Source organism: Simochromis diagramma, unplaced genomic scaffold (genome assembly GCF_900408965.1).
Source record: "Simochromis diagramma unplaced genomic scaffold, fSimDia1.1 OVJJ01000208.1, whole genome shotgun sequence".
Classification (NCBI taxonomy): domain Eukaryota; kingdom Metazoa; phylum Chordata; class Actinopteri; order Cichliformes; family Cichlidae; genus Simochromis; species Simochromis diagramma.
In genome coordinates, this window is record NW_024386789.1 from 3,532,401 (window position 1) to 3,546,952 (window position 14,552).

General features: G+C 39.0%; 1 protein-coding gene across 7 annotated transcripts in view; it reads left to right on the top strand.

The window, feature by feature from the left end:
- Nucleotides 1–14,552, top strand: part of LOC120728519 (alpha-1,6-mannosylglycoprotein 6-beta-N-acetylglucosaminyltransferase B-like) — a 33,798-nt gene that overhangs the window by 1,144 nt on the left and 18,102 nt on the right. For all 7 annotated transcript variants that reach the window (XR_005694734.1, XR_005694735.1, XR_005694736.1 and 4 more), the window contains exons 2-10: nucleotides 5,106–5,235; nucleotides 5,326–5,474; nucleotides 9,368–9,432; nucleotides 10,867–11,040; nucleotides 11,119–11,286; nucleotides 11,386–11,555; nucleotides 11,810–11,941; nucleotides 12,380–12,513; nucleotides 13,802–13,935. Coding sequence is in view for 4 of the 7 variants with exons in the window: in XM_040023491.1 (XP_039879425.1) it covers nucleotides 5,106–5,235; nucleotides 5,326–5,474; nucleotides 9,368–9,432; nucleotides 10,867–11,040; nucleotides 11,119–11,286; nucleotides 11,386–11,555; nucleotides 11,810–11,941; nucleotides 12,380–12,513; nucleotides 13,802–13,935 (1,256 nt within the window). In the remaining 3 variants the exon portion in view is untranslated. The remainder of the gene's footprint in view (nucleotides 1–5,105; nucleotides 5,236–5,325; nucleotides 5,475–9,367; nucleotides 9,433–10,866; nucleotides 11,041–11,118; nucleotides 11,287–11,385; nucleotides 11,556–11,809; nucleotides 11,942–12,379; nucleotides 12,514–13,801; nucleotides 13,936–14,552) is intronic.

The window sequence follows — 14,552 nt, forward strand, 5'->3', positions numbered from 1 at the left end:
CCAATCCCAAAATCATTTGTCTGGCTAAACTGTTTCTCTAAAGGAAGGCATTTAAGATGGTGTAGACAAGGTTGTTTGGGAAGGTTTCTTAATTCACTTCACTTGACTTATATGAAGTGTGGTAATGCCACACATAGGAATACATTTATACATAATATGCTTCTACAGTGAATAAAAATAGCTGTCTTGTGAGGATTAGTAACCAAATATATACACTTAACATAAGAAAGAGCCAGCTCTTTTGTGAAAGACTTGAACAATGTGCCTACCAGTGAATCGGTTTCAAAATGCAACCACAAAAGATGATACTTGTCTAAACATTCCGATGCTTTTCGTCTCAAATTCTAGGAAAATTGTTTTTAGCAGACAGTATAACCCACTCCTGCATTTAAGCCACTGACACACACAGCCACAATTGCTTTGTGCTCTGTGGGACCCACCAGAAGTTGTGTACAAAGAGCCACCCAGCAGTAGTTGTACTGGAAAAAATACCACATGGGAATATGGCCTGTATTTATATAGCGCTTTACTAGTCCCTAAGGACCCCAAAGCGCTTTACATATCCAGTCATCCACCCATTCACACACACATTCACACACTGGTGATGGCAGCTACATTGTAGCCACAGCCACCCTGGGGCGCACTGACAGAGGTGAGGCTGCCGGACACTGGCGCCACTGGGCCCTCTTACCAGTAGGCAACGGGTGAAGTGTCTTGCCCAAGGACACAACGACCGAGACTGTCCGAGCTGGGGCTCGAACCGGCAACCTTCCGATTACAAGGCGAACTCCCAACTCTTGAGCCACGATCGCCCCACGATAGCTGTACACAATTAATCCAGCTCCCATTTATCACCAAACATTCATCTCTGTGGAAAATCTGCAGTTTTGCAAAGTTATTTGATATATTAAATCTTAAAATGATGCCCGATTGCACTGATATCGTATTATGAAAATTCAGAATTTCTTATTTTTTGCACATTTGTCACACGTACAGTTTTCTTATCATCAAACACATTTAATATTAGACAAAGATGACCCGAGTAAATACAAAATGCAGTTTTTGAAGGATGATTTCATTCATTCATTTCCTACCTGCCCTTTGTGAAAAAGTAATTGCCCCTCCTATTAAATTATGAAATAACGGTCATTAACCACATTGTTTTGGAAAGCTGAGTTCAGTTTCACTTTCCACACCGTGACCTGATTACTGCCAGACCTGCTGATTTAAGAAATCACTTAAACAGAACATGTCTGACAAAGTGAAGCAGGTTAAAAGAGCTTGAAAATCAACACATCATGGTACGATTTAAAGAACGAACAGAGAGGCAAAGACATTGACATCCAATAGGCTGCAAGAGCTTACAAAGGCTTTCTAAGGTTTTGGGACTCCTGTGAACGACAGCGAGAACCATTATCCAGAAATGGAGAAAACTTGGAATAGCGGCAAATCTTTTCAGGAATACCAACCAAAATGACTCCAACAGTGCACTGACAACTCATCCAGGAGGACACAAAAGGACCCAGAAAAACATCTAAAGAACAGCAGTCAGGGAGAAAAGTGATGATTCTAAGGGGTCTTGACTGACAGGGGGCCTATAAAAGCGTAGATGTTTGGTTCACAACGTATTTATGAACGCGTTTGTTTTCTAGCATTAGTTTTTGCTTTTTGGGGATTTTTTTTGGCAACAAGGAATAAAATCCAGTGAGCTTCTGACCCAGCGTTTGATCCCTCTGGCATCTCTGCTCCAATTTCCAAGTGTGAACTCTTAGATCCAACCTTCTGAACTGCTTATCTCGCAGAGGCTTATTTTTGATGCACAAATTTGGGGCCACTTTGCTGCTTCAGGATGATTTGCCATAATTGATTGAACCATCAATTCTGCTATCTACCAGGAAATCCTGAAAGACAACGTCTGGGGATCAGTTTTTGCCTTTGAGCTCAGTGGCACTTGGGTTAAGCAGCAGGACAATGATCATATGCAAATGCACCTCTGATTGGCTAATGGAGAGACCCAGTCAATTCTCTACTTCAACCCAAGTAAGATGCGTTAGTATGATGACAACAGGCCTAAAAACCCTCCACTGTGGCTAAATTAAAACAATTCTGCACAAAAGAATGGGCCAAAATTCTTTTTCAGTGTAGTAAAAGAGTATTTGTCTGTTATCACAAAGGCTTGATTGTACTTCTTGCTGCCAAGGTTGACACAACCAATTATTAGGTTTAGCTGCCAACTACTTTTTCACATACAGCAGGTCGGTTTGGATAACTTTTTTCTCATAATAAATGAAATCATCATTTAGAAACTGCATTTTGTATTTATTCCGGTTATCTTTGTCTATTATAAGAATTTGTTTAAGGATTTGTAACATGTAACTGTGACAAATATATGAAAAAAAAGAAAAAGAAAACACAAATGAGGAATGATTTGAATTTGATTTGAAACATTTTCTATTTTCTACGTCTGCGACTTCAAAGTAAATGTTGCAGACATGTAAACATACAGAAACACATGATTTTATTAGCTGCACAGTCACATCTTTACAAGCTTTGAACTATTACAGTCATGCAGTTAGCTTGTAAGTTATTGCAGGGTCCCATGTCCTCTCTCATTGTCTCTGCACCCAAAGGAGCCCTGGCAGGCCAGTAATAACATGTTGACAATCAGCTGAGCAAACAAAGATGAAATGACATTATGATTTTCTCGATGCATCACAAGTTAAAGCCAGTGTAGCACTCAATATTTGATGCTCAATGCCAGCAAAACTATTTTAAAACGCTCTTTGTGAATAGAATTTTTGTTTGGTCAAGACATCCTCAATATACTACGCTGTTTCACTCTGAACTCTTTAAGCATCATCATCAGTATTTATGGCAACATACAGTCGCTATTTTCACAGTTAGAGGGCTGTCTAACTGAGGTTCTGACAATGAAAAATGCTGCTTTAGGTCACCCAGTTACTATATACTCAGTCCACATGCCCAAACTCAAGAAGTAGAGGGTTCTTGTTTAACTTGTCATAATAGTCAGTGTTAAAAATATCACTGTAACCTACCTCCTTTGGTCAACTAGCAAGATGTATGTATGGTGACGTAGAATAGAATAGAATAGAATTCAACTTTATTGTCATTGCACATGCACAGGTAGGGCAACTGACCTCTTTTTTCATGTATGTGTACAGTTGTGGTGAGAAGTCTACAACTGTCAGAAGGACTATTATAAATTTACACAAATCTTTTAATAGGTTTACGGTTCTACAGTGTCTTTTAACTTCACTGGACCAAGGCCTATTAACTTCTCATTAGCGATCATGGTGGACTACAACTGGTAGTGTTTCTTTGCAAGCATAAAAAGGATTTATTCACCAGCCCTCACTGGATTGACCAATACTCAGAACTTTGGGAAAGTCCAAGGAACTTGGTGAAGAGCTAAGAAACAGAATTGTAGATTTATACAAGTTGGAGCCATTTCTAAACAACTGCGGATTCCAAGGTCATAATTCAGACAGTTATACGTAAGCACAAGTTATTCAGATGTGTCACCACTTTGCAAAGGTCTGGAGGAAGACTCAAACTGTCACCCTTAGATGAGAGGAAATCGGTTAAGATAGTTAGGAAAACCCCATGAACCAGGAAGGTTCAAGTCTGCCATGAATGGGAAACTGCTGGAACACCAGCGTCACCGTCAACACTGAAATGAATCTTACTGAGAAGGTGCAGACCAAAAAATCAACACCATTGACCTCGACTGAAGTTTGCGTCTGCCTACGGGGACAAGCCTCCTGTAGAAAAGTTTGATGGTCAAACAAGTCAAAAAAATTGAGCTAGTGGTCACAATGACATGAGGTATGTTTGAAGGTATAAAGGTGAGGTTTTCAAATTTAAGAACACTACAGCAACTGTCCAGCATGATGGTGGTAGCGCGGTGCTTCGGGGCTGTTTTGCTGCCAGTGGTACTGGTGCATTGCACGAAGTGGATGGAGCAGTTAAAAAAAGAGGACTACTTCCAGATTCTTCAACTACACCTCACATCAACAGTTAGAAGATTGGAGCACATAGAAACACAAGTGGGTGTTCCAACAGGACAATGATGCCAGACACACAACAAAACTGGTTCTGGAACGGCTAAAGAAGGATAACATTAAGCTGCTGGATTGGTGTTTCCAAAGCGCCGAATTCACCCCTGTTAAAAAATTTGTGGACAACACTTAAAAGCTGGATCCATTTCAGGAAACCAAACAATTCAAATCAACTATACTAATTCTGCCTTGCAGAGTGAACTAATTATGCCATAAATATCTGCTCGAGGTGGAACTTGCTATGGGAAATTTAACCAACTATTAGTGGGGTTGTATGTGGGTCTGTATGTATACTTTGACCCTTTGACGATCAAAGAAAATTCAACATTTAAGTCAGTAACAGTTTGTGCTACTCAATCATATCTACCCTCGAAAAAGAAAAGTTCAAAGAAATCATTAAATGTCCAAAATTCATGCCCATGAGGTGGGGATGTAAACTCCTAACCATGACTGTATATCACCTCAGAGACTTTTCTTTTTGCTTGATTATTATTATTATTGTTGTTTATTTAAATTTTTGATTTATTAGATAGCGATAGTGAAGAAAGAGAGGACAGCAGAGTAAGAGAGTTTGAAAACATGCAGCAAAGGGCTGTGGGCGGGACTCAAACCCAGTCTGCTTCAAGTCCTACCGGCAAACTGGAACGCTAAAGAGCCTTTTCTAAAGCACGTGAGGTCAGTATTTTGAACTAGCGTGACCTCTAATAAAGAATGTGCAAGCATTCGCTAAATAGACTGGTCTCCCTCCTGGTTCATCATTCATTGTTGCTCAGTCAGGAAACCTTAAAGTCACATTTTAACCCACTGAGTTTGCTATTTCTTGGGGTTTATGGGACAAGGTTTGAGCAAATAAGTTTAGTCAAATAAAATGCAATAGTGCTCTTTGTAGTGAAAGAGTGTGTTTTTATGAATACCTTTATTTAATAGACTAATAATAATAGACTAATAATATTCATTTTAGACTTAATAATACCACTTCTAGATTACAACATGTGACATACTCTATGCGTATACTTTAAATTACAGGTCAGCGTGGGCTTAGCTTTCGTAACCTGGCTCTTCGCTTGGAGGCTTTGAATACTCAGGTACAGAGGCTGAGCAGAGAGAAAGATGGCTCCAAGCTGACCAGAAATGATCTCACTTTGCTGCTGCAAAGGTATTGATTTGTGGAGCTCAGTATTTTTAAATATAGATATGACTTATAGTGCATTTTTGTGGTCACACATGGGTTTCTGCTTTTTCCCAGCTTCAGACAGGACCAGCAAGGTTTGGCTCGTTTAGTAGAAAGACAGCTGAAAAGAGTATCGCAGAGGCTTGATCAGCTCAGCCGTCACCACCAACACCACCATCAGGCTGAAGCTCCAACACCACTTGTTAGCCGTAGATCACACACAGGTGAAGTCCAGGCTTTTATCACTTCCAATATTTCTTAAATGACTTAACATGGTTTACATTGTGTTTACAATGATCAACCTCGATTCTCTTAAACTAAAATGATGATACAGGAATAGACTTACCATATGTGCTCACTTTTTTCTTGACTTCAAGAGACAGTTTTGTATTTCATTGTTCAGTTTGGATTTGTTATTTCCTGTGGGTGGAAATTGTAAACTTGTATGCAATGGTTTGGGCACCCATGAGCAAATAATATTTGCTTTAGTGGTAATTATTGAAGTAAAAATAAAGGGAATACAACCCCTACAATAACAAACAGACATTAAAAATAAATCTTTCTTCAAATGTAAACACATCAAAAATTGTGATTAGGAATTTTCTGCTCACTACAGCTTCAAAGCTACAATGAGCAAATTTGCTGACTCTAAACCTTGTTCTGACCAAAAGTCGCTCTAAGCAGCTAAAAAACAATTCCAGCTTGCAGTTTCTGTAGGAATTAAAATGAGGGAGTTGTGGTAGTCAAGATGAGATCTGGGAAAAAAACTTCTGGAAGAAACTCTATCTGCTGAACCAAAAGACAAAGTAAACCCTGTCATATTCAGTCATATGCATAGGGGCTGTGAGAAGGTTTAGCTGGCGTGGACACCTAACTATGTGAATGTCATAACTTCAGAATGAGACAACGTATGAGTTTCAAATTTATACCATAGGGGTATCTACTAAAAATCTTGGATGAGTTCGAATCTCAGTGACCTTGACCTCAAGGTCAGAAGAAGTTTTCTGAAAATCTTGTGAATATTTTAAATTTCATTCAAATATTCACAGCACAGGTGTGTCTACTAGGAGGCTGAGGGGTTGTGCTGGCAGTTGTCAGTGTTTTTGAATCGTCCTAGTGTCAAATCATACGTGTCAAGAATTAGAAGTCAGTTTTACAAGTCTGAAGTTACTCACACATTTTATTTTTTATTTTATTTTTGTAGAGCAGATAATGCTTTTTGTTTCAGACACATCTCCTCATTAGCCAATCATCACCTACACGCTTCAAAAGCTGTCTGCCAATTTAGGAGGTCAGTAATTTGATCCCCAGCTCCCGCATCTGTACATCAGAGTATCCTTGGGTAAGGTACTAAACTCCAAGCACCCTGTAATGGATCCATCGGGTTTGCTTATGTCCATGAGTGCTAAAAACCTATCTATGGATGCAGCTCATAGAGTTCTTTGCATGCTAGTTGAAAGTAAAAAAGTGGGTAACACTTTACAATGCAGCCCACAACTAAGGGGGTAATTCTGCTGTAATTAAATGGCTTTATAATGTATTTTATTTGGAATTGCAATTATATTTGCCTAAAACTACTTAAAGGCAGTTTCACTAGAAGAAGGAGGTAAAAAGTCAGGTTTTTACAGGAAACGAAGAAATAATGATACTGTCAGTAACCTTAAGTATTACGTTATTCATTGGTAACATAGCGGAAAAATAAACAATATTTCTCCTTCTTTCAACAGAAGTATTCGGTAAATATAGAGTGGCTTAACTTTGCCTACCTTTTGATTATTTGTAGATAAATATATTTACACTGTAATTTCAATTAAACACATTGAAATCCTATTTAATTACAGGAAAATTGTGCCCTTAGTTATGGGCTGTATTATAAAGTGTTACTGTCAATTGACTATGCACTAAACAGGGAAAGGAAAAAACACTTACGATGGCCAAATCGAACAATTTTAGAATTCAAAAAAATTCAAGTTACTACTGGGTTTTTTCAAATCAGTGACTGAATAGAAACAAACACAGACGGTGGCTCGTGTGTCCTCTTTTGAAAGAACTTCTCTTATCTGCTGCACTAACAGCTTCTACATGCAGCCTCATCATAAAAGTCCTCGTGTGAACAACGTAAAGCAATGTCTGGATATAAAAGACTTCTTTGAGGGACAAATAAATGCTGAATTGTGCCATTTGGCCAAAAAAGCCATAGGAATTTGATAAAATAACACCTTGCAAATCTCCAAGGAGTGCGAGCTCAAGCTTTTGGAATGACTCCCACTGTTCTCTGACTTCAACATTATTGAAAATCTGCAGGGGAATTTTAAACATATACAAGACCACCTAAAACTATTTCAGGAGTTATAGTTATCCGCAGGACATTGCAGACAGAATAAAGACAGACTTTTAGCTTGATACAAAACAGATGACTTAATGGGATGCCGAAACTTTTGCACAACCCGAAGTTATAGTTACTTAACTTCAATTTTAAATTTGCAAAAAGTGAATTACCATTTTTTATATTACCATTTTTTCCATTCAGAATTTGTAAATTGTCAGTATACAACTGTATATCCTGTATATATAAAGATTCTTTGCAACTGAAATATGTAAAATCAAAGGTGTATTTTTTCAAATAATCAAATTATTAAAAATATATTCAGTATAATATTTTCAGTATAACAATCAAGTATATTTAATTTTATCAGATTCCATTAAATTTAACAATTTACCTATGAAACAAAATGACATGGAAAATTTACATATAATCAAATTATTAGTTAGTTCAAGTTTTCCAAAACCAAATTTGAGGAGATTAAATTTGGCTGACTGGGTCTCACTGAGAGGTCGGGCATATAAATCTTTCCTAGTTTAACTTAATTTTAGAGTTCCCTTCATTAGAAGCACTCCATTGTTCAAGATCCAGTAAGAATTATACTTTTTTAAATTAAACTGTGCTTTGGCTATACTAAATAATAAAAAAAATCCCAATAATTGGCTGGTTACTTACCTCTCTGTGGGTGCCTGTATCGGTACAGTGATCCTCTGAGCCAAATGTATGGTTCACAGCCTTAGAAAAGGTTAACCACACACTGAAATTAACAAGCTGTGATAATAGAAGGTGTGAATGGTGGGTCTACAGGTCAGTGTGTGTGCAGGTGGTTATGGGGGATGAAGTCCTTGAATAGAAGTTTAACAAGTCCCACAGAGCCAGCACCAATCCACTGGGCATGGGGAGGGAAAAAAGTTTACGTTACGACCCTCCTGTGAGGTGTCAGGTGAGAGTCGGGTTACGCACGCACGCCAGTTAGCACGCAAAGGATTGTATGGGTATGTGAGTGCTGGGGATGGGTAAGTATGATTCAAAAAGTGGAATTCATATAGTTTAGGCCACACAGACACCATCACATGGATATGCTTGTAGACACACTTCTGTGGACATGCATGTCCACATGTGCCACCCGTATATTCAGAGGCACACACTTCCCACCAATACCAGCCTATTCGCCCCTCACCCTCTCCCTCCTACATTACCTCACACTCATAAAATATGTCTGAATTACCCAGGAGTCCTTTCACCAACTTGTCTGCCCATACTCCTGTTTTTGCAGAAGGTTTTTTTTTTCTTTCTGCTGTGCTCGTATAGCATAACACTGTTTTTAGGTGCTCATGCTTCAGCTCAGCCTACAAGTTTTCTTCTCTCTTTCCCTTTTTACTAGGTTGTTTTACACAGTTAAGGACTGTGTACTTTGGGAAGGCCAGCATGGTAAATGGGAATGTTTGGTAGGAGGCAGGTGTGTCAGGTGTGCGTGAGTGCATTCATTCCAGTTGATTGACATGGGCTAGAGATGGTGGGGGGTTTACGGGAAAGGGTCTCTGAGAGCACTAGTCTAATACCTCATACAGGCATGGCAGCACTATACATTGTGCTGATGGCTGCTACTCACTGTGCACATTTCAGTCAAGAGGTTGTATATCAAAGTTATTGTCCGCTGTTCTTCGTTAGCCGAGTTGAGGTGACTCAACAGTATACGTTTTGTTACTGATGCAGGAATTAAAGAATAATGGTGCATTCAAAAGTGCCATAAAAAGGAAAAAAAAGTTTGACGGTTAATATGTTACCCCACAGGGTCCAACGAGAAGTGTCAAGTGCCAGTGGATCCTGCATATCCAGTATGTGCAGAGAAGGTGGAGGTGAGAAAGTGGAAATGTTTTGGAGTGCAAATTTAATTGGTGTATTGGAATGCTTATGCCTATATTAAAATGCTTTAAAAATATTTATTTATTTATTTTTTTACTATGAAGACATCCTAGCAAACATTTCAACCTTGAATGACCTTTGTCAATATCTATTTCTGGTCAAGAGACAAGACTTCCATTTCTAATCCTACTTAGCTAATAGATTTGTTGTTGTATCAGCTCCATCCATGGCTTTATGACGCAATATCTGTAACTGGCCAATATGTTAAATTCATTACGTAACACAAGTGTTGTGCATTTTCTTAAAAACCCGATAATACTAGTCCTTGTAAATGGAAAAGACGCTCTGTGGCTGTCCATACACAATCAAGTTCTAAGCAAATTAGTTGTTGCTGACAAATGCATTTAGTTCCTTCATTGTAATCACCTGATCTATACTTTTCTCTCTCTTCTCTCTTTGTGAGAGGGTGTGACTAAAGCTCTATTCTACTGTATGTGGAAGCAATGTCAAAAATTTGTTCATCTAAATGTGGAGTCTTCTTTACACACTAAGGTTAATTGTGGAGTTCCACAGGGTTCTGTACTGGGACCAATTCTATTTACATTATAAATGCTTCCCTTAGAAGGTACACCATATATTTTTATTGTTATACAGATGACACCAGCTCTTTCTACCCATGAAGCAAAATAACACACAGCAATTAGTTTATCTGCAGGAATGTCTTAAAAACATAAAGACCTCTAACTTCCTGTTTCTAAATTAAGATAAAAGTAAGGTTATTGTACTGTGTTCTAAAAATCTTAGAAACAGTATCTAAAAAGGTACCTACTCACTCTCTACCTAAAGACGCTCTCTCTTTCATTTTTAATATAGCATATAGTTAGGGCTAGGTCAGGTGACCCTGAATCCTCCCTTAGTTACACTGCAATAGGCCTAGTCTGCTGGGGGCTTCCCATGATGCACTGAGCCTTTATTCTTCACTCCTCTGTTTTCACTATTTGTGCTTATGCACCATTTTGCATTTAATCATTAGTTTTATTAATCTCCAGCTCTTTTTCAGTGTGTCTTATCGTTCTCCCCTCACCCCCATCCAATCATGGGAGATGCCTTGCCTTAGCATGAATCTGGATCTGCCAGAAGTTTCTTCCTGTTAAACTGAAGTTTTTTCTTCCCACTGTTGCGAAGTACCTGCTCATAGGGAGCCACTGTTGGGGTTTTCCCTCTATTATTATAGAGTCTTTACCTTATAATATGCTGCTGTTGCGATTTGGTGCTATATAAATAAAAGTGAAATGAGTTCAGTTGTATTGAAATGAATGGCAGTGAATTGAATGTGTCATTTATGGTTCAGTTTTTGCAGTGTACAAAGACCAATTTTGATCAGGTAAAAAACATGTTTAATAACATAACAAGTTTCTCTGTGGCAGTTCCTGCAGGCTCAGTGGCAGTCAGACCCCTGTTATGCTTTTTATGGAGTGGATGGTACCACTTGCTCCGTACTGACTTACCTCAGCCAGACAGAGGACTTTTGTCCCCCTCCAGATGGAAGAAACCACTCTAGTCTGCCATGGCATCAGAAACCTCAAGCTCATACAAAGAAGGTAGCTTCTTGATGCGCCTGTGTATGTCGATGTGGAATGATGACATTTTCACTGCTTTCATGTTATAATCATTTGCAGGCTGAGATACGTAAATCTCTACTCCCACTGTATGAGGCGATCAGCAACAACAGCAGCCCAGCAATGAAGTTTATCCGCTCCAGAGTGGAAAAAATGTCTGAACGGTGGATACAGGCTGGTCTGAGGATGAAAGAGAGCAGCAATAACACAGTCTCCACACAGATGAGGGTATATGTATATGTATAAGTGATTAAAGTTTATTGAGTTATTTCATTTTATATAGTCAATAATCAATGAAATAATAACTTGGGACTTTATCTACTTTAGGTGCTGCTTTATCCTGGTGCCCTGTCTGGAAGTGTTGGCCAGCGTTTTGAAGCAATGGTGGAAAGAGGTGGTCCTTTAGGAGAACTGGTTCAGTGGGCAGACCTCAGCGCTTGCCTAACAATCCTTGGCCACAACCTGATCTTCAGCACCTCACAGCACCAACTTCACAGGTTACTACTACTAATTTTATTTATTTTGACATAATTTCATTAGTTAATTGGACTGAATAGGATTTATACTCTGGCATCACTGATATATGATGTAATTACAGACCTTAAAGCCAGTTTATACATGTTTTACACAACCTTGTGTTTGTCAGTCCAGCTAATCTGTGATTACTTTACACTGTAGTGATGAAAAGAGGGAAACAATATTATTGTTGTCCTTTCTAGAACCTGACTTGTGTTTGTTGTGATTAATTCAGCTTGATAGGTGCTGCTCCAGGCAGAGGCAGCTGTCCGATCCAAAGGCCCCTCACCTTTGACCTCATTTATACCGACTATCATGGCCTCGCTCACCTCCAAGGAGCCATGGGACTGGCTTTCAAGCATTACCAGTACATAAACAATTTTCTGGATCATATAGGAAGTACATTTCAAGTCCTTTCTTATGAAGACTTTTGATGTAGTCATAAATGATTTAGAAACTACCATTATTGTCATTAATAAAAAACCCACCAGCGATAATAACAATAATAATAAAAAATTACTTCTGTTTTCCATAAAGTTGAACTTATATGACACGTTTATACAGCTTGCTTTAGTCGATTATTGTTTCAGTGTGAAGTAGGAAAACTGTGAGATCCTTTAGTCAAAGCAATTAAACATTTACATGTTGTTTTGTCCAGTTTTTATTGGCCCTGATATTTGCCCGACACATTCAGGGCTTTGTGAGATTTTAAATATAAGTATGTCACATGATGATTGCAGCTTTATGCGCCAAAACATGTAGTAATAAGTATATCAATGAATGACAAAAACAACAATCTTTCTAGGTGTCGCTTCAGAATCTTGGACTCATTTGGCACTGAACCAGCCTTTAACTTTGCGAGCTACGCACGTAGCCATGGATATAAAACGCTGTGGGGCAGCTGGGATCTCCAACCTCTACAGTACATGACCATGTTCCGTAAGTTATTTTGTACGCATGTTGATTTGTACCTATGTCTTTCCTACGCATGGATACAATTATCTTAAAATGCACTCTAAATATATGTCTCCAATGCAACCCTCTAAGTGTCCTTACAATGAGAGGATTAACAGCTAAGGTTAAATAAACTTCGTGCCCAGACGGCGCTTTCATTCCAACACCTCTCCTTGTCATCTTTCCCACCCTGCCGGGAGATGGAGAAAAGCTGGAAGCCCTGGGCCGAGAGCCACTCTTCATCCCTCAGCTTAGAACACTGTTTATTTGTCCTGCTAAAGGAGGAGGGGGGTGTTAGTTGAGGATGTGAGAAGGACCAAAAGACAGAAAGAAAACAAAACAGAAGAAGGACACGGTAGGACGAAAGAAAAGAATGAAGTTTGAGAATGTTTAAGCATTTATGCTTCTGTTTTGCAAAAGTCCAGAGGAAGACAGTTGACTGAAGGATTACAGGAAACAAGAACTGTAAACAGGCAGAAGAAACCAAAGGTCGCTTCATTCACTCCCAGCTTTTCTCCAAACCCCCACAAGCTGCATGACCATAGCAGTGTTTCATTGCATATCACTACTATATCTGATAGGTGTGTGTGAAGCGGTGAACCCAGACAGACGCTGGAGACAAGTGGAGCTGAAAAGGAGCCAGCAGGAAATTCTGTGCTGGGTGAATGAGGGGAGATTTGGCAAAGGTCTTTTAAACAAGTATCTTGAGACAAGAGGACAGCACACACACACACACGCAAAGGTTACAAATCGATGTTTGAACACACACCTTTGCTGGCACATTCCTTTTAAAGTAAATACTCATCTCTCACACCTACCTCAGTGTGTCAGAGGGCAGCAGGGTGGCAGCTGCCTATCCAAACACCTAACCCTCTTATATATGTGGAGTTCTCATTTCCTTCAGCGGATGATTTATGCTGCACAGCATGTTTTTCCTCTCTTGCAGAATTTTAATATAAACTGTTATTCAACTATAGTCCTAATAAGCGTCCTCGGTAATAGTAGCCTTCACATTTCTCTCAATCAGCTTATTCTTTATGTCATCTTCAGAGCAGATAGGTTCATAAGTGTTCACCGTCTTTGATCACAGTTTAGTTAAAATAATCACCAAGTTAGGGAGAAGTTTCTGCTCAAGTCTGTCAGCATTTCTACCAAAAACTTACTGGACTGACTTGCTGCTTTACCTTTTTCTCTCTGAACGTAGCTGAAGTTCAAACCCTTGAGTAATTATTTTTAGATCTCCTTTAAGTCCTCTTTGCTCTGTTCTCTCCAGCTCACACTCCTGATAATTCCTTCCTGGGCTTTGTGAGTGAAGGGACCGTTAGGAAGGGAAGCGAGCTCGAGCCAGTGAGCTACAAGAAAGACAGGATAGCGGTGGTCTATGGAAAACAGGACTACATGTGGCAGGTATGAGGACCAAAAAAAGTGCTTATATACCAGAAAACAAACATTCACAACAAATTATGCCAAGAAGTTCTCTACTTGATGGCTATGAGAGGTTAAATGCACTGCAACCTTAGGAAAACACCAACTATTAAAAAACACACAACACAGCTGAGCTTGAATAAAACACAATGGCAGTAGAAAAAAAACCACGTTGACATTTCCTTAAGTTGCAATGCGTTTGAAACCTCGTGGCCACCATATCAACTAGATCTTAGTTTGTACGTCACCCAAAACTCAAAAATACTTGTTAATAGACAGACCTGTAGTACTACTTATTTAAGGATTCATGTTTTGGTGTGAACTGCACTGGAGATATTGGGTATAAACATGTCTGCCTTCTCTCAAGTACGATAGTTCTAGATGGTACTGCTAATAACTGCGTTACTAAGGGTACTAGCCACTTGAATTGTTGAAAAGTTAAAAGATAAGTAAATCTGAAGCTCCATGGCAATTGTTGTGAAGCTTTTGCCTTTATACCAAACTATGCCTGCCAACCAAAGAAAACATGCAACTAGCAAACCTTATAGATGAGACACGGAGCATTAATGTCAAGTGTCTCATCAGTGGTAGATAGCTAG